This window comes from Gymnodraco acuticeps, unplaced genomic scaffold (assembly GCF_902827175.1).
Source record: "Gymnodraco acuticeps unplaced genomic scaffold, fGymAcu1.1, whole genome shotgun sequence".
Taxonomy (NCBI): domain Eukaryota; kingdom Metazoa; phylum Chordata; class Actinopteri; order Perciformes; family Bathydraconidae; genus Gymnodraco; species Gymnodraco acuticeps.
Window position 1 is genome coordinate 96501 of NW_022990256.1, and position 19947 is coordinate 116447.

Here is a 19947-nt window from a genome sequence, read left to right on the forward strand (position 1 = left end):
TCTCTGGATCTGCTGCCTGCTATAAGTTACGGCTCTGAGTCCTCGTAGGCTACTGGTCTCTCTCGATCATTGACCTGGATTCACGGATCCCGCGATTTTTCCGGCTCTAAATTAAGTTTCAGTGTAGACTTCTAACAAAATGGTCATGTTGTGCAACAGTCTCCTGTAATAATATCTGCATTTCCAATAAGGATCTTACTTGGAAACTCGTTTATTTTGAACATGGCACACAAAAAGAAACAAATGATAGAAAATTGCAAAACAGTTAGAATATATAAAATGTAATTATACAATTATTATTATTATTATTATTATTATTATTATTATTATTAAATGAAAACACAATTGTGCAAAATTAGCTTAAGTACAGGAACATATTAAAATAACTATATACATATAATGCAAAACACTTATTTTTTAAAATGCACACACACACACATGTTTTATTAAAGCAAAAGACACTGTGTAGCGGAGGTTAATGTAACGTTAGTTTAATATGCTGGTTAAATGCAACAACTTTTCGGTTTCACCGGTAGGATTTCTACGGTCTTGGTCATGCTGACTCATATGACTCAAATGACTCAAATGACTCGTATGATCCGGATCTCTTCAATGATTGACTCAGAAGACTCCGAGTCCATAAAATGATCCGGATTTGCCATCTCTATTCTCCGTCGGGACTTCCTGCAACAACACCACGCCGTTATCTTGATTCTGATTGGCCAGAAGACATTATCAAAGATGTTCTATTGAGTGGACGATCACTACGTGACAAAAGTTTTCAAAACCGTAGCTACTGAAATCAATCTTACTAACTGCTGTCTGTGCAATTTACTCCGCGCGAGTTGGCGGACTTTATTTGGCTTACTTTAACATCATTTTTCATGGTGGGGCTAAGCCATTTCTTGGTATGGGTGTAGCCTACCCCAGCCATACCCTGGCACTGCCACTGGTGGCACGTATGGGGCGGGCCATTCTGCACATGCGTTAAATGCGTTAAATATTTTTAACGCAATTAATTCAAAAAATTAATTACCGGCGTTAACGCGATAATTTTGACAGCACTATATTACAAGCTGGCTCTGCTTGTAACATAAGGACAACAGTTCCACACCGGAGTTGCCCAAAACAATCACTTATTTTATGCAACACAGTGGTTACAAACAACAATCAAACAGAACAGAGGAGCGGTGTCCTGCTGCACCGAGCAGGGCGGCTGAGAGAGACCGAGAGCCTGTTCTGCAGCCCTCTTATCTACTGGAATCAAGTGCCACAGGTGGGTCCCATCACTGCTGATTACAAGAAACACAGGTTACAGCAGCACCAACTGGTGGACAGGTTACAGCAGCACCAACTGGTGGACACCACAGGGTTGTCACAGGTTATCTGTTGAGGAGAAAACGTTTAGGAACACACACACACAGACGGACAGGGAGATCAAATTGAGGAGAAGGAAGTGTACATTTCAAGTCCTGGGGCGGCAGAGCCTTCTCCGTTGCTGCACCCACCCTCTGGAACTCTACTCCAATCCATCAGAGATTCTTCCTCCCTCACAGCATTCAAAACATCACTCAAAACCCACCTGTTCAACACTGCATTCAACCACTGACCCCCCCCCCCCCCCCCCCTATTTTCTGTTTTGTTTATCTCTTTTTGTCATTCTCTGTCAAAGCGTCTTTGGGTTTCCAGAAAAGCGCTATATAAGTCCCATGTATTATTATTATTATTATTATTATTATTATTACATTTGACAACGCATTATATGGATTTGGCGACTGAAATGCAAATGAGTGTGAGTGGCCTTTGGAATAAAAACAAGGGAGTTATATATATATATATCTAACTGAAATTCCTTTACATCTCACAATGTGTCACATCTTTTCAAATATCGAAACCTTTCCATGACTGAAAGTTATATTTTGAATAACCGTTTCCTTGCAATTTTGCTGGAAAAGTAAAAGATGATTATGACTATTATTATGGCCAAAATGACAATACTAATGATTTTTTATCAAAGTTGAGATCCTAATTATTTATCAAATGTATTAATTGGTGTAAGTGACAATATATTTTATTGCACCTTCTGGTTTATCCCTCTGCTCAGAGGGTCTAGGAACTGATATGGGGGGAGAGTGAGTGGATTGTATTGAAAAGGCATAGTTTAGAAACAAATTCTGAGATCAACCCTCAGTCCACCAGGAAATGTCCCGATTCTTCAGATGCCCAGTCTCATCTGTCTCTGGACCTGGGAACTAATTTCTACCCGGTTGACAGTTCCCCTAGGTGAAGCCTGAGCACACCTTGACTGTGCAGCCGCAACAACAGGTCAAACTCATCCGGCATGTAGTGGACAGTCCATATACCTTTTTTATCATCGTAATAGTGGTTTTTCACGGCATTGAGTTCCAATGGATGATTACTGAAGGGCCAGAAACCGTACAGATGCACGTTGGCACAGTGTTCCAGCGCTATGCTAACCATCAGTAAGCCGCTGCTGAGTAGGCCTCTGGTTAGGCCTCTGGAGCTCCAGAAGTCTTTCAGACTCCGGAAGTAATCAGGGTTGAAGAACATGGGCTGAATGGGACTTTCAAAGTCCCTAATGCTGTATACTGCCCTCAGGCACACCGGAGTATTGCCTGCATAGGAGAAGGGGGAAAGAACCATCATGGATTTTCCGTAGCTATGTAGACTCTCCACAAATGGACGGCGTGGCCCCATTAGATCTCCATACCTGAAAATAAAAAGATGTCAAGCAACAACACCAAGGGAACACTCTATTGGTGCAGTGAGACGCATTTATTTACTCACTCCTTCACCAAAATGCTTGGGTTGGCTGTCACGATGTCAGTCTTGGTGCCCACATGTCTCTCATAGCCTTTTCCCAAAGAAGGTAGGTTGCACCTGAAAAGGCATAACAGACGAGTCAGAAATTATTATTAGAATTATTCTGTGGATTTATGTCGCCATCAGCCTTTCAGTCCTCTGACCTTGACAGATTTCTCACCTGATAACTAACTCAGCCGAATCGATCATCTCTCCACAGCTGCTGTTTGCCAGAATCCCTGAGTTCCCGACAACAGCACACGTTTCCCATTTTTTATTTGGAAATGGATTCTCCTGGAAATAAAACCAATGAAAAAATGTATTACAGAACAATAACATGCATATGATATATAGTCTGGCAGTGGCTCAGTCAGTAGGGGCTTGGACTGGGAGCTGTAGGGTTGCCGGTTCAAGTCCCCGACCAGACCTAAATATGGAGTGTGGACTTCTACTTCGAGAGGTCCCAGTTCACCTCCTGCCCTGCCGTGGTGGCCTTGAGCAAGGCACCAGACATCCCCCTTCCCCCCCTCACTCCCATTGCTCCCCGGGCGCTGTACACTACTACCTCACACCCACTGCTCCTAGTATAGACTCCTGGTACTAGGATGGGTTAAATGCAGAGAACAAATGTCACTGTGTGTGCTCTGCATGTGTGACCATTAAAGAGGGTTTCATCCCTCCCAATTATATTCTATATCATGTTTGTGAATGAGCAAGAGCCATGGGGATCAACATGTGTTGTGTGAGTATTTATTTAATGTACAATTGAGGTGTTTGAGGTGTTTGAGTTGCGTTATTGATTTCCTAAAATATTTTACGATTTTAAACGTACTGAAACAGCGCACAATTCACAAAAATGACTCATTATAGCTGAGATAAAAATCAGAGAGTTTGAAGCTGCGGTTTGAGCTAGGGCGCAGGTAGTAGGGGGGTTGGAAGTGTGCAAGGGGCCATTGGGCCCCCAACTTTATGCCCCTTGGCCGGATTTGGCATCGCAGCTGATCTCACACAGGGAAATGTAGCGTATTCAAACCATCCCAGTATCAGGAGCAGTCGGCTGTATCCTGGAACCTGAAACTTACTCTTAATCTGTGACTGTTTTTTTCTGAACTATTCCGGTTAGTCCTGACAAAGTTGTTGTCTCCATGGATCAGACAGTTGATATCAAAATGAATGCAAACTTTGTAGACTGGTGTTGTCCTAGAAAGGGTACTGGATGCTCTTTTTTCTGGTGTGAAGCCAGTTACAAATTTGAGAATTAATGAAAATCAAAAGTACCAATTTACTAATAACTAGAATGATTTCACATTTACAAATTTGCAATTATATCATTAAAAGCAGGTCATGCTGTATATTGAAATAAGATTATAGAGTTTTTTTGAGCATTCGTCAGATTAAGGGGTCCTCACTTCAAATCTCAGTTTTTTTATAGAAAATCCTAATTCTGTGTGTGTGTGTGTGTGTTTTTGAAAGGGTGGTCATCAGTGGTCGTTTGTATCAACCAGTCACCATGTAACTAAACACATACTTTATCATCTCTGAGCCCTTTAAGGAACAATAAAGACAACAAGCACAATATGCTGTGATACAATGAATGAAACACGACATACCTTTATGAAGGTGCTGAAAATCTCTGGAGTCACCTTGAGGGTCTTCTTGTTCTTTTCCGCAGAGTACACAATAGTTGATCCCACTGGAGTGTTGGCCTGGGTAATGATGGCCCTGTCAAATCCCTGGCACTGACTTCTCAGTTGAGAGCTGGGGTAACACAAGGACTTTGTTGAACAGAAAGCTAACACAGTTTGTACAGTATATAAAACGTATTTTCTTTCTTATAAGAATTTGTATTCCATAATCATCAAGGTGAGTTAAAGTTATCTTCTGGTGAAGTCCCTCTGTTTTACCAAACTCTCTAACTCGTGCTACATTTCTTACGATTTTTGGCCACTTTTTCAATTACATAAGAAAGCCAATGGATTCAGTTGCAAATTGTTGAATGAAATCGCTTCTTTTAACTACTTTTAAGACCTACTCACTGAATAGTCCCAAACTGTGACAATGTTTAGCGTTTATACAATTGCTGACTGCAGGCCCTCCCTTCCCTACACGCAGATCAGGTGTCTGCTAGGGGCCTCACCTCGCGGAGGGGGCCTCACCTCGCGGAGGGGGCCTCACCTCACGGAGGGGGCCTCACCTCGCGGAGGGGGCCTCACCTCGCGGAGGGTCCTCACCTCGCGGAGGGGGCCTCACCTCGCGGAGGGGGCCTCATCTTATTCGCAAATCCGGCGCAATTAAGCGCGCCACAGTTTAGCCGGCGCTCCACTAGCACCCCGGCAGCCCGTCGGCGACGCTCGCGATACAGAGGGTCTCATCACATAACTTTGCGTGGTTCCACAAGTTGGCTGACTGTATGTCTTCCCCTGAGAAACAGCAAATCTTTGCCTGCATGGACTATTAATGCAATTCTGGCCAAAACCTTTTAAACAAAATGTAATCAAATACAATTACCTGAGGTTTCTGTAAAGATCTTCTTGCTTCTTCCAAGTTTTTGAGTAGCGTTCTCTTACTTTTTCAATGAGCGCCCTGTCACACACACACATACACACACACACACACACACACACACACATACACACACATACACACACATACACATACACATACACACACACACACACACACATACACACACATACACACATACACACAACATACACACACACATACACACACACATACACACACACACACACACACACATACACACACACACACACTACACACACACACACATACACACACACACACATACACACACACAATACACACACATACACACATACACACACATACACACACACACATGCACACACATACACACACACACACATACACACACACATACACACACACATACACACACACACACACACAGTCAGGTGTGTGACACCTCGTGATAACTAGATCTGATGAAGGCATTAACAGAAAGGTCCATTCAAGGAGAAGCATGGAAGGTGGTTGCTCTCACCTGCATCCTTTGCAAAGGTCAGAGGGCCAAGGGGGGATTTTCTTGGGTGAAGGTGGTCTACTTGGTACAAGATGGCTGTGCAGCAAACAAGAGAGAAACAGCACAGCACATTCATTTATACATAGTGCACACCAAAAGGCAAATGAGCTCTATGTGTGGTTTATCTAAAACAACAATTAAACAAAAGTCCACAAATACTGTAATGCAAAACACAAATCATCATGTTCAGCACCGCATGTATAAGAAACCACTTCACATTAAAAAAAACATTGCATTAAGTAAGAAAAAACGAATACATTTTGGATTAATTTACAAAACGTTCAAAAAAAATCTTACTCAGGAAAATAGACATGCAGTGATTTTAACCATTTCATATATTTATATAAAATCAGTATGTCCAGTCTAAAATAATTCAGAAACCTCTGAGTGTGAGAGTCATGTCAGTAAAATTATAATCACATTTTTGCAATAAAAGGACGCTAAAATAAGGGCACTACCTTGCTTGATGCCAATGTATCTAAGAGATGCCACTGGGAGTCTTATTACAAGTACATATTTACCAAACTCTCAAAAAATATATAGCACCTACGAACTTTTTTGATAAAGAAATCTTTCTGTTTTCAAAGTTCTTTGTGTACCCTCATTTGGAAGTACTTCAGCTTTAAAGCATGTGGCAGATAAGCCTTTGAACATACTAGATGTATATCACTGCCAAGATGATCAACTATCTAAAGAGGTCTGATAAGCCAAGCTGAACATGATGAATAGTGGCAGAGCCCGTTGAATTCATTGATAATGGCAGTTCATTTTAGACAAATTAGTTAGCAAGTAGAGAGACACAAGTGAGGTAAGCCATCAGACAACACACATAACGCTGTCATTGTTTATCTTTGTCTCACCTGGGCTCTGTATACTGGAAAGCAACATGAGTTCTTTGTAAGAAAATAATTGTACCTGTTTTTCAAGAAATCTTTCAGAATTCTAATATTTTGTAACTAATTGTTCTGTATGTGATTTTAATACATTTCTGTGAGATTCTATTTCTATTAGACAAGCCCTTGTAGGCTACTGTACAGGAGAAGGTTTACCTTTTTACCTCAAAAAGAAAACTCGAGAGAGATGAGTTATTGTTATTACAACGTGACTTCACTATTATTTAACAACTCTTTTTATTGGGTTATTTTATTTGGGGTTAAGTACATTGTCAGAATAAGTGAGAAATGGATTTAACTTCTGTTAGACAGCCATATGCCATACATTTTTGCATACATTCACAGTAAATGTTTATTCAGTATGATAGCTGTCTAACAGAAGTTAAATTCATTTCTCACTTATTCTGACAATGTACTTAACCCCAAATAAAAGAACCCAATAAAAAGAGTTGTTAAATAATAGTGAAGTCACATTGTAATAACAATAACTCATCTCTCTCGAGTTTTATTTTTGAGCTTTGCCAAAAGCCACTATGTCAAGTGTCCTACTTGGGTTGCCGTCCGGAGTTGTCCAATATGGCGGACCATCTCGCACATGCGCAGTACAGATCGGGCAGGGGGACAGATTGGGTAGTGACAGCCTGTCCGCGGAGGGATTTATTATTATTATACATTATTATATTATATTATATTATATATTATATTATTATATGATTATTATACATCCATGGCGGAGGGTGGAAAATACATACCGGAAGTAAAAAAAAGACGTGCAACGGGACGGTGTTCGCCGGTTCCCACGGGAAACAAAACTTAAAATATTAAATGAAACAATCTCATCTCTTAAAATTCACAACTTATTATGAATTAAACATTCACAAACTTATAATTATGTATTCACATGTTTAACTCTGATACATATGCACGCAACGAACAGAAGAGCGTAGGGCAGGAGAGAATTCCGTCTCGTAGCGTTTGTGCACTGTTTTGAAATGCTCTAAATGACCCTTCTTCGGTAAAGCCACGCTCGCATTGCAGATGAGACAGATGGACTTTGAATTGGAATGAACAAAAAAATAATCATCCTCCCACTCGGAGTTAAAATGATATATTTTGGGCTTTTTTGCTTCTGCCATAATTGCGGTCTTGTGTGTGTGCGGACTGTCGCTCCTGTTGACACGGACAACGTCAGCTAACTAGAGAATGCAATTACTGAAGAAATTGCTAGTGGGAATGCTTTATACTGAAAAGCTGACGCTAAACTGCTATGCTGAAATGTAATGTGTAAGAAGAAAGTGAAGAATTTAGATTGAAATGATACATGAACACTGGGGGCTTGAATGTGTGATAAGAGAAGAAAAGAAAGTAAAAAAGCTTGGAAAAGCAGCAGAATATTTGAACTGCAAACTTTTGAACTAACTTGATGGTGAATGATCTGTCGCCATGCCAACGGCATTTGATGACATCCCATAATACGCTTAGATGCGTTGATGGCTGCATCGTTACCAAACCTGTGAAGTTTTGGGCCATTTGGAGCATTTTCACGGAAGTTATGAGAAAACCGTGTTTCATGGCGAGCATTGTGTTGCCATGCCAACGACAATTGAAGAAATCTCAAAACTGTCCCGTAGATGTCTTCACGGCTGGACTGTTAGCACACGTGTGAAGTTTGAGCACGTTTTGAACATTTTCATAGGAGTTATAGTGACATCGTCTTTTATGGCGAGGGATGCGTTTCCATGGAAACGGCATATGATGAAACCCCATAATTGACGTAGAGCTGTTGAGGGCTGGACCGTTAACCATTATCTGAAGAATGGTGCTGTTTTGACCCTTTTCATAGGCGTTACGACAACATCGTGTTTTATGGCGAGGGATGCGTTTCCATGGAAACGGCATATGGTGAGATGTCAGATTTGACGTAGAGCTGTTGAGGCATGGAGAGGTGATATACAGGTGAAGATTGTGGGACGACCGGACCGTGTCCATTGGAGCTACAGCGACATCGTGTTTTATGGCGAGGGATGCGTTTCCATGGCAACAGCCTAAGGTGAGATCTCAGATTTGGCGTAAAGCTGTTGAGGCATGGACCGGTGATATACAAGCGACATTTGGGGGACGATCGGACCGTGTCCATTGGAGTTACAGCAACATCGTGTTTTATGGTGAGGGATGCGTTTCCATGGAAACGACATATGATGACACCCCATAATTGATGTAGAGCTGTTGAGGGCAGGACCATTAACCTTTATCTGAAGTCTGCTGCTCTGAGCATGTCAGTTGGAGTTATGACATCATCGTGTTCCATGACACAGGTGTTTATATTTGAGCTAACGAGGTGTCCAGAGATCAAAGGTTTCCATGGTGATCAAATAAATGTGCGAACTAATACACTTTATTGTATTGGGTTACTCATATTCTGACTATTTGGTGATGTAGCCACCTGGTATTTCCCTCTCCAAATATAATGACCATCAGAGTGAGCATTCTTAACTTATAGGCTATTGTGCCACTTCTCCCCCATTCTGAATTTGACTGTATCAGAGAAGAGGTAGGCCTATGTCTAAAGAAATCTCATTTGCAATAGAACTGTACCAGATATTTCCATACAACTACTGGTTAGTGTTCAATAGCACCCTAGACAATTCAGTAATGGTATATCTTTTAGGGATTTCTCTTTTTCTGATAAATGAGAGAAAAGTGATGGAGTCCTATGTTCCTATCACCAAAAAGTACAATTTCCGTCTAAACTAAAGCTAAGTTTACAGGACTATAATTCAGTATTTCTTTAGTTAAATGATTTTCTGAGTATTTGGTGATGTGGGACAGCCACCTCGTTCATACCTCAGCAAATCTGAAGAGGAAAAGAGTGGCCATTCTCAAGTTATGGGCTTTTTTGTCACCTTTCCCATATTCGGCCTAGTCTAATTTGGCTCTTTTTCAGGGATTGGGGTAGTTCTAAAGAACAACCAAAAAAACATTTTTTCCCCCAAAATAAAATTTGACAACAATCAATTTCATTAATGGGAAACCCTAAAGATAAGAAAAATCATTGTTGTCATTTGTTCTACCTCGGGTAGGGGTATCTCAAAATCTGAGGGCCCTTCCTGCTAGACTATAAGGTGGGGCTAAGCCATTTCTTGGTATGGCTGTAGCCTATCCCAGCCATACCCTGGCGCCGCCACTGCATGAAAGACTTTTTAATACAGCATATTGTTTGTTCTAAAGCTTGTATTCAAATACAGTGTAATGCAAGGGTTCTTTGTTTAATATAGAGTTCCACACGATGCGTAGTCAGAAAAGGACATTTTGCTTGTGGGCTTTTAGCATTAAGCTAGAGTTAGCGCTAGCTAACCAAGCCAAAAAATGATATCGGTAGTATTTAATGTGATCCCTGTTTTGAAGGTTTGCGTTTATTTGCTAATGAATCATAGAAACTTGCAAGACTACATCATAGGTTAATGTTACTGGTGCATCTGGCCAAGGTCAGGGTCCTTGAACACAACACGAGCCTAACGTGTCATCACGGTATATGTCTCGTCTGACAGGGATGCAGTGCTGACGGAGAGCACCAGAACGCCGCTCCGGCACTTCAGATAAGGAGCCGTACACATGCCGCAGTTTTTGCGTGGCTGTGTCTTTAGTTGAAAGCCCAGTGGCGATCTGTTCATCTGTCATACTGATCATACAGTCAATAGCTTTGTTGTTATTAGCATCTGGTTAGCTAGTTATGCTAACGGATATAAGAAGCTTTTTTTACAACCAGTGAGGTAGAGGCACATCTTTATATGATCATTATAGTTATAAAAAAACAAGAGCATAAAGTAAACAGGTATAAAATACTATATGACAGTAAAAGAAAGTTGTTATTAATAAACAAGAATACAGTTTGAAAAGGGAGTGATTTGTAAAAATATCCATAAAGAAAAATAAAAAAATGTTCACTGTTCTGTTTCATATGGATGTTGAGAGATGTATCCATGTATCTCCTCATGTTGCGAGTCATGGTAAAATATCTGGATTAAGAGGTTGCTTTTTCTTTGCGCAGCATGAAAGAAAGGCCAAATGAATGGGCTGTGATTTTAGTTTTTTTAAGCAGAGGTCAATAATTTGTACGGCCCTCGGAGGATGTTGAAAAAATTGAAATGGCCCTTGAGAGGAAAAAGGTTCCACACCCCTGTTGTAATGCATTTAGTGTGATTTGTTAGAGGGTGTTGTATAGTATGAGCTAAAGCTTTTCTTTCAGTACCTACTGAATGGAAAAATGGTTACATCTCTTTGAATGCACTGTCAGACAGTGGCGGTTCTAGACCAATTTGACTGGGGGGGCCACTGGGGGGCCAGTTATTTTCTGAGGGGGGCACAATAAATGCAAGACGAAAAAGAGAACTAGACAGTAAGTAATTGCGCATAAGAAAACAATGCAATATAGTTATTGGTATTTGTTTCAGTACACTTATTTATTTCAGATAGATCTTATAGTTATTACTGTTAGCTTCAGCTTAAGTTATAGTGCAATGTTTGCACTAACACCATATTTATATATAAATAAAGGCAAAGAACAGTTACATCTCTACTTTACATAATGGTGTCTGCACAATCTCACATTACAGCAACAAAATCCTGCGTTTTTTGGCAAACCGAGTACCAGAAGATATACATTTTTTTTTAAATAAAAAACTTTTCATTGTTAGGGGGGCCACAGGGGGGTCAGAGGTCAGTGTTAGGGGGGCACTGGCCCCCCCTGCCCCCCCCCCCCCCTAGAACCACCCCTGCTGTCAGACAGGGTACAGAGTTTTAACTATGGTTACTTGGAACGTAAAAACAAACCAAGTGCTTTAAAACTTGATAACAACAGCAAGACGCCAACAAAACAACAAAGACAACAAAACAACAAAAGACAACAAAACGCCATTCAGTCATTGTGTGTTCTCCGCAATACCCCACTTATCTTTGGCGATGTGGTTGAAAGAGAAAATAAGTATTGGAACTTTTTGCTCCTTTTGTTGCAAATAGTTAATATTGTTTTCTCCCCTATCCTGACAGATGGAATGATAAGTTACCTAAAACATTTGATCTGTGACCACCACAACATGTTCAAAGTGTTATTTCCTGATAAGAAATAGATTCCCAAACACCACTTAATGATTCACTATTCGAGATGTATTACACAAATTGGCCTCGTATCCATATGTGGTGTATGCGATTCGAAGCCAAACATAATTTTTTTAAAAGGTCTGTAAAAAAATTAAATAACCTTACAAACTCTCTTGTTAAGCAACACCTGCGGCAAATGGCTTTTTATTATGAAAGCTATTATTTAAAAAGGTTTGAGATTGGTCCTTTAAAAATTAAAACAATAAATAGCTTGGAAGGTCAATCAGTGTCAGATGTTGCATTTAGATGCATTTTCAGAGGTTTCAACAACAAGATGGGTCAACAATTATGGCACTGAATACCAAATTGATCCATACATATGCACTGGAACATTCCATTACCTACCTGTGTTCATGAAAATACGCAACATCATCATTCACGAGCAGCGTGCTTTCATAATTGGTTGCACTGTTCACACGCTGTACTTTGATGATTACTTTCATGCCTATATATAGAGGACCAAAGTAATGAACATGCTGTTATTTGTATTGACCAGCTCACCTATGTTAGACCCTTTGATAGGCAATACTGTAGTGAAAATGAGAGCATACATTGTTCCATATTGCTGTGTATTTTGAAATGTATTTTAAAACGCTTTTGTGGTGCGAATGTTTGAAAAATAAATCTTGTTTCAAACAACTTTAGCCTACTTTATTTTGTAGTAATTGTTAGAGTTTATTAGAGCTTTATTTACACCTTAAAGTGTTAACATATAATAATAATACATTACATTTATAAAGCGCTTTTCCTGGTGCTCAAAGCGCTTACAAGCAAGTAAAACAAAATAACAACAAAAGTAAAAAGTCCTAATCTAGGTGGAATAAGGGCAAGGGGTTAGTTGATTAGGAGTTGAAGGCAAGAGTGAAAAGGTGAGTTTTGAGGGATTGTTTGAATGATGTGAGAGTGTTGGTGGATCTGACGTGGCTGGGGAGGGAGTTCCAGAGTGTGGGGGGGAGGCTGCTGCGAAGGCCCTGTCACCCCAGGTCCCGAGCTTTGTCCTGATTGGCTGCAGTAGGTTAGCTTCAGCAGACCTGAGGCGACGGGTGGGGTGTCTCGTTGGATGAGGTCACACAGATATGAGTAACACTTTCATAGTTAATAAACTATCCTGTGATAGAGTTAATATTTAACACCATGCAAGTGTTGAGAAACTAACACTGGTTACGAAGAGTTACATTTGAACGCCAAGTTAATAATTACTCTGAATAGTGTTGACATTACATGTTACTTGTTAGACGCTTTTATCCAAAGCGACTTACATACTCAATACTGTGGACAATCCCCACAGGAGCAATGTGGGCTGAAGTGTCTCAGGGACACAAAGACATGCTGACTGCAGTGGGGTTGGAACCTGTGCTCCCCTTATCCCAACACCAAGGCTCTATCCACTGCGCCACACACCCCCTGTTAAGAAACGAATTATTTTAAAAGAGTTAAATTAACTCTATGTGGTGTGGACCCATATAGACAGGGCCGTTTCTAGCTTTTTGGGGGCCCTATGCAAGATGCTGTTTGGGGGCCCTAGTTTTGATAGTTTTTTAACTTCAATTGGGGGGATTCCGAAGCCTTTAAGATGATCTGTGGAGATGCATCAATCTGTTACACTTTAATAGGAAAACAGGCTAATTTCACGAAAACCAAGCAATTGAAAATTACAAAAAATGATATTAAAAAGGTAAACAATAAGGCTCCTCTATGTCAATAAATGCAAGAGATGCAGCATTTTCTCAGCTGTCAGCCCAACGATGATTTGGACTTTTTTACCCCAAAAACCCAAGCCACAGCTTTGCTATCATTGCAGTTTAGTCGTGTTTATATCCTACATTGGATTTGTAAGCATATAATGCTACACGGAACACTCACAGGAGGGGGCTCTGCTGTCTACAAATAAAGACGGCTCATTTTAATTCTCCCCAAATATATTGAGGCTGAACCTGAACTTTGAATTCTCTGCTCCCATCATAATCTTGGCGATCTTGTTAAAATTGTGAATGCAGAATTAAAAATACTATGTAACTGGTTTGCAGTTAATAAATGATCCCTTAATGTGGCCAAAACAAATTACATTATTCAATACAAAGTCTGAGAGTAGAAATGACTGCATTATACGGATTTTCAATACAGAGATAGAAAAAGTTGGTGCATGTACATTTTTAGGACTGCTTGTTGACGAAAAACTCAATTGGAAGCACTATATAAATTATGTACAGACTAAACTGTCAAAAACAATAGGTATTTTGTATCATACTAAGAACATTCTTGAAGAAAAGATACTCTTTATAACAGTCTATTTTTCCCTTACCTTTAATACTGCTCCGAAATATGGGGAAACACGTACTCAACAAATCTACAAAAAATAATAACATCCCAAAAAAAAGTATTACGAATAGTCTGTGGTGTTGATAAATATGAACACACAACTCCCATATTTAAAAAAAACTCAATCTATTAAAATGTGTTGAGATAGTACAGCTTAAAACAGTACTGATTATTATTTCCATAAGAAAATGCCTAATAACATTCAAAAGCAGTTCCAAACCACAGCGTGAACATATGAATGTAAAAAAAGTCACTTGAAAATAAGTGTTCACAATGTTTATATGCAATTATGCATATATTATTATTATTATTATTCATTTGCCAAGTGCATGTGTACCTATGTATATATAGTATTTTCATTTCCAAAAAAAGATAGTTGAAACTGCTATTGACATGTGCAGAAAATGACCCTATATATGTATTTATTGTTTTCCTGCCCTAACTTTTATTTAAGTTTTTCTCCTGTTTTCTTTATTTCTTTGTACTCCTTCATTTCTATACGTTTTTGACGCAATAATGCCGCTGTATTAGGATGATGCACAGGACGGCTACTTTCCACAAGCTATGCTTCAGCCCTCCCGCTTCTACTAATTTTGTTCATCTTTGTGTGTATGAATTAAACTTTTTTTGTTTTTCGGATGAATACAAAATACTTTCAGCTTGGGGGCCCCCTAGTGGCCGCGGGGGCCCTATGCCCCCGCATAGTCCGCATATAGGAAGAAACGGCCCTGCATATAGACACTGTCAAAGTGTTGAATTGACCATTTCTTCACTGAAAATACATTATGTTGTAAAAAAGGAATCAGGAGTGGAAGAGGTAAAGACGTGATGGCCTGGATTTATAAGCTTTTTCCTATAAGCAAGGTTCTTTATCTGGTATAACTATTGTGCAACATCTGACAGACCGCTGAATTTAATGACCGGGTATTTCCTGGTTCTTGTTGTGAAAATATTGAAACTATTGAACTACATCCTCGATTTGTAAATGAGAGATGCAGAACCAGTTTTACATTTTGAGATTTGTTTTAGGTTGTATAATGTTTAATGTTTAGCAAAGACACAAGTTGACAAGCACACATTCTGGTCTTTTATTAAAAGGCAGCTTGGTTTAAACAACGTCAGACAGTTGAGGGCTATTGCATAACGTATTTAAATTTTTACTGGAGAGATAAGCAAGCAAATTGTACAAGGTCATGTGCACATGTTTATGTGGTTAAGGTTGTAGGAGAGTTTTGTTAATGTTTAAATAATAATAATTTGTTAAGGAGAATATTCCTGTCTTTAATGATAGTATGTGAACTGAGTGTAATGAAGTGTTTTAAGTTTGAAAGTCAAAATTCTTCTTTGATATTGTAGTACATGTAATTAGTTTAAGGTAAAAAAAAAAACGGTATTGTATTGATTATAAAACACGTTTGCTTTTAACTAAAGAAAATATATTAATGTATAATTAAAAATAAAATGTTAAAAAATTAAAAACCTTACTTTGATCTAATAATAATAGACCAAAAGGAAAAATGAAGTTATAACAAAGTAACACATGGTGTGTTGTTTTCAGAATGAATAATCATATTACTTTTTGTGAATGTACATTTCTGTCCGACAGAATCAATATTTTTTACTTTCTGTACCTTTCATTTTAAAGTTCCACCAAATCATAAATAAAGATTTGGGATGAACTAAAAATTATTAGCTCTAATGAATTAGCAATAAATGTTTAAGTTGGTCCACACTATAATCTTTGTCAGTGATGAGCTATAATCAATGTTTATGTCTTAACGGCATTTGTACAGCTTCTTTAGCTTATAATCAGGCGTAAATGTAATTTAAATGTAACTGATTGCCAACATTGTCAAAATGCAACAGATTTCCCTGCTAGTATCTTTGCTCCTTAGTTTTGTGGGATGAATCAAGCTAGATTTTTCTACAAGTACTGACACGCTTACCTGTTGTCCACAATGATCCAGAAGGCAGTGGTCAGCAGGCTCCCCAAACAGAAGACAGTGATCATCAAAGAGATAGATAACTTCTCATGGTGTCGCTTCATCCCGATCTCTTTCAGCAAACACACTCGTCCCCTCACCTCCTGTCCACACACACCTTGTATCTAGATGTCAAACTTTGGACTTTGCTCTCTCCTCAGTTAGTAACCTATCTTCTGCCTCTTTTCTGAGGCAAGTCCTCTGTCTTCACTGCACTTTATCTGTGTCTTTCCCCTTCTATTTGCATCTGGGTCAGATAAGAACTGATATCCTTGTTTGTTGAACTCCTACTCATGTTTGGTCCACCCATTTTTTATATGTCCCTCCCTCCTTCATCATTTTTTTTACTGGATACACATGATTGATTGATACATTTTATTTCGAACCAGTAACATAAATAATTACAAAACAAAACAAATGTTGCAGTGCATTAGGAACATAAACAGTCCCACATCTAGGCCCTTTCTCATTTCTCTAACTCCCCTCCTCGACTCCTATCCTGATACCTAGTCCCGCCCACAGGAGATGCGAGCCGAGGAGCCGAGGAGGGGAACCGAGGAGAGAGGAGGGGAAGCAGCAGGTGGTTAGAGAAATGAGAACTCCTCTCCTCTGAGCGGTCATTTTAAAGAGACGTCCATTAATGATGACAGGAAGCACAGCAGCCCTCTGTCTGATGGAGAGATGTGTTCATGACCACTTATGTATTTTTCTTTTAATTCATTCACAGTGCGGTATAATGAGACAATAACAGGCTACAGATGCGGACACACACACATATATATATTTATATAAATATATACAATTTCAGAAACAAACAGAGCATACTCATAATAACTGTTACGTCCCCAGCTCGCTTAGGGTAAAAGGGAAGCAACACGAGACCAGGTGTTCTTGGTAAGAGGTTGATTTTAATAATAAACTCAAAATAAAGATGATATAACAAAAAATACAGGCTCTTAAAACCAGCTATCTGTTCAAAATATTGCAACACGAAACGAAGGCCACAGATTATCACAGTCATGGGCACTTAAGGCTAAAATAGTGAGGCGTCTCGCACAAGTTCGACGCCGTCACAAATTACAGAATACACACACAACACACATCCTAACTAACCACTATAACAGAACTAGCACAAAGCTACACAGAACCAACCTGATCTCACCAGAATGCGTGACTCCACCACGACTCCTTAACACCGCATTGCGTGGTGGAGTCACGCATTCTGCTACATTTACGTGTCGGCACCACGCAAAAAACCCCAATGTAAAGTGAATGAGGCTCTTTTGTCGTGATGCACACACGCATTTCTACAACGTCCCGCAGTGAGCTTTTATTCTATAAAACGTTTTTTAAATCTACTTTATAGCTTGTAGTAACTCACGGGAGGCTTCTTTTATTTTATTTGTATTCATAATCATTTTTATTTTTCGTCAGAATGTAAAAATTACATTAGTTACGAATTTTTGTTCTCAAAAAACAGTGCATTGTGTGTAATACAACTGTGATTTTTATTAAATTAGTTAGTTTTTAAGGAAGGCCAGAGCTTCAGCTGTGTCAAATAGATTGTTCCCTTTAGTTAACGTTATTTAAAAGATAATGATCATGTCCCCTTTATTGTATTACGAGCGTCCATTCCCATTGGATAACAGAGAATTGTACACCCGGAAGTAAGTATTCTCCTTACTGTCGATTGATTTTACAGTGATATCTGCACTACTCATCAACTCAAAAACACAAAAATTATCCTTGTTAATTACACAACATTGATTGGTTTAAATTGTGTACAATGCTTTTGTATTTTTCCCCTTCGATTCGGAGAAACGAATATTTTTTCGGAGTTTTTGGATGGCAGAAGACACTACACTACCCAGAATCCTCAGCTATCGTTTGGGACTACACCATGTGCTTAGCTTGACAAACTCCGTGATCAGTCCTCAAGCTCTGTGATTGGTTGACCTCCAACTGCATTCCATATAAAAAACGTTTCGTAAAAGATCAAATCATACTTTATTCAGCAGTGCTTGCTTTACTCTTTGAAAGTCATCACATGAATGCATTGTAATAAATGGTTTGGCTGCATTAAATATTACACATCTGTCGTAGTTCTTTATTTATCTACAGAGATCGGGCCTCAAAATAGACCGGAAACTATTATTTTACCGTTCTGTTTTAATTTCACAATAAAGTTAGTAGTAATAATTTGTTTTGATATTATTGTTTTTTATTAACTACTATACCGCTGGGTCATGTTAAGACCATCTTTTCTGTGTTGCTGTTGGGTTTTTCCATCGCTTTTATGTTACAAATATCAAAACAATAACAAAATATATCCGTTGTCAACTAAACCAAAAACAGCAGTATATTTTATTGTGTTAACACTGTAAACTTGACAGCTTTTTAACCCAAACCACCTACTGGTTAAAGCACGTTATTACACGTTTAGAGTAATTGCAATGCAGGTAGATTATGTTGCTTTTTAATGACTGTTTAAAATGCCTTTTTCTTAATGTCTTTCATTTTTGTAAAGTACTTTTGAATGTGTTTGATGAAAACATTTAAATATTAAGAATACATACAAAATAGTGGGAAAGTAGAAGGTCAATGATATAAATATAGAATAGAAAATATCAAGAAGATACTGTAAATAATATCTACAACAAAACAGTTTAGTGCCTGATAGGAGGATGTGCAAAACAGACAAACTAATAAGGCTTTATTTAAACATTAAAGAATACTTTAGGCTAAGGTCTTCTTTTAAATAAGAAAACAGCTTTGGGGGTATCTATCTACAGATACATATTAAGCCTGACAAAGTACTTAACGTCTAATATATTGTATGGTTTGTTTTGGAACTTGACAATCAACTTTCCTGCAATGATAACTATGTTGAAGCACTTATTTTAACCGATATTATACATCTTTATTATACTCTTATAAGATGTTAGATAGAATAATACATGTGCAGAATATGACAGTTTAATGGTGGAGGTACACACATATTGATAGATGTCTTGTAATGCACTGTTGAGGAACCTGTGATCCAAGTTTTTCATTCATTGCATAACTACACCGTAGTTGTGTATATGATAGGTCAATAAACCTTAGAAAATCTTGAAATCTTGAAAGGGATGTGCAAAATATTAATTATATACAGTCTTTAATGAACGATTAGAGAATAACGAGTAATGAATATGCTTTATACGGTTCTGCAGATAAATGTTTAGTCTTCTCAAGCACCAACTATCAAATATCTCTCCTGATTGTTGACACTTGACACCTTCACTGAATTTTACTCAGGTGTAACTAAAGTCTGATTTAAGGGTTGTTTATATTTCACATCATTAATCCAAATCTGTAAAGTAACTAAAATAAATGTAGTGGAGTAAAAACACCAGGTTAACCTTAAAGAAAGCCCTCAGGATTATAAAAGACCCCCATCACCCCAGCCACAAACTGTTCTGTCTGCTGCCGTCTGGCAGGCGGTACCGCAGCATCCGGACTAAAACCACCAGACTCAGGGACAGCTTCATCCCACAGGCCATAAGACTATGAAACACCTGAAATTAGAAACAACATCCATAACATTCATCTGGCTGCTACTTAGAAATTATTTATCTAATATATCATATTCACAATGTAGTGACTGCTTTTTTGTCTTTTGTTTTCTTAGTTATTTTCTCTTTTATATGTGTGTGTTATGTGTAAC

General features: G+C 38.7%; 1 protein-coding gene across 2 annotated transcripts; it reads right to left on the minus strand.

The window, feature by feature from the left end:
* Positions 1 to 1216: 1216 nt before the first annotated feature.
* LOC117549054 (alpha-2,8-sialyltransferase 8F-like) lies at positions 1217 to 16426 on the minus strand. Of its 2 annotated transcripts, none has more exons than XM_034220643.1 (8): positions 16206 to 16426; positions 5852 to 5926; positions 5332 to 5406; positions 4434 to 4581; positions 3005 to 3117; positions 2809 to 2901; positions 2364 to 2731; positions 1217 to 1289 (listed from the first exon to the last, which is right to left on the minus strand). In XM_034220643.1, exons 1-8 carry the CDS (start codon positions 16304 to 16306, stop codon positions 1264 to 1266), a joined length of 999 nt encoding a protein of 332 aa, XP_034076534.1. In that variant the 5' UTR covers positions 16307 to 16426; the 3' UTR covers positions 1217 to 1263. The 2 variants fall into 2 exon arrangements, with proteins under 2 accessions (XP_034076534.1, XP_034076533.1); XM_034220642.1 differs by having other exon boundaries at positions 1219 to 1292.
* Between the last annotated feature and the right edge of the window lie 3521 nt (positions 16427 to 19947).

Bases quoted from the DNA above. Each gene is read 5' to 3' on its own strand.
- LOC117549054 (XM_034220642.1), bottom strand. From the start codon at position 16,306: ATGAAGCGACACCATGAGAAGTTATCTATCTCTTTGATGATCACTGTC. The intron at 5,927-16,205 runs GTAAGCGTGTCA...TTTGCTGCACAG, and splicing joins TGGATCATTGTGGACAACAG to CCATCTTGTACCAAGTAGAC. The intron at 2,732-2,808 runs GTGAGTAAATAA...TTTTATTTTCAG, and splicing joins CCAAGCATTTTGGTGAAGGA to GTATGGAGATCTAATGGGGC.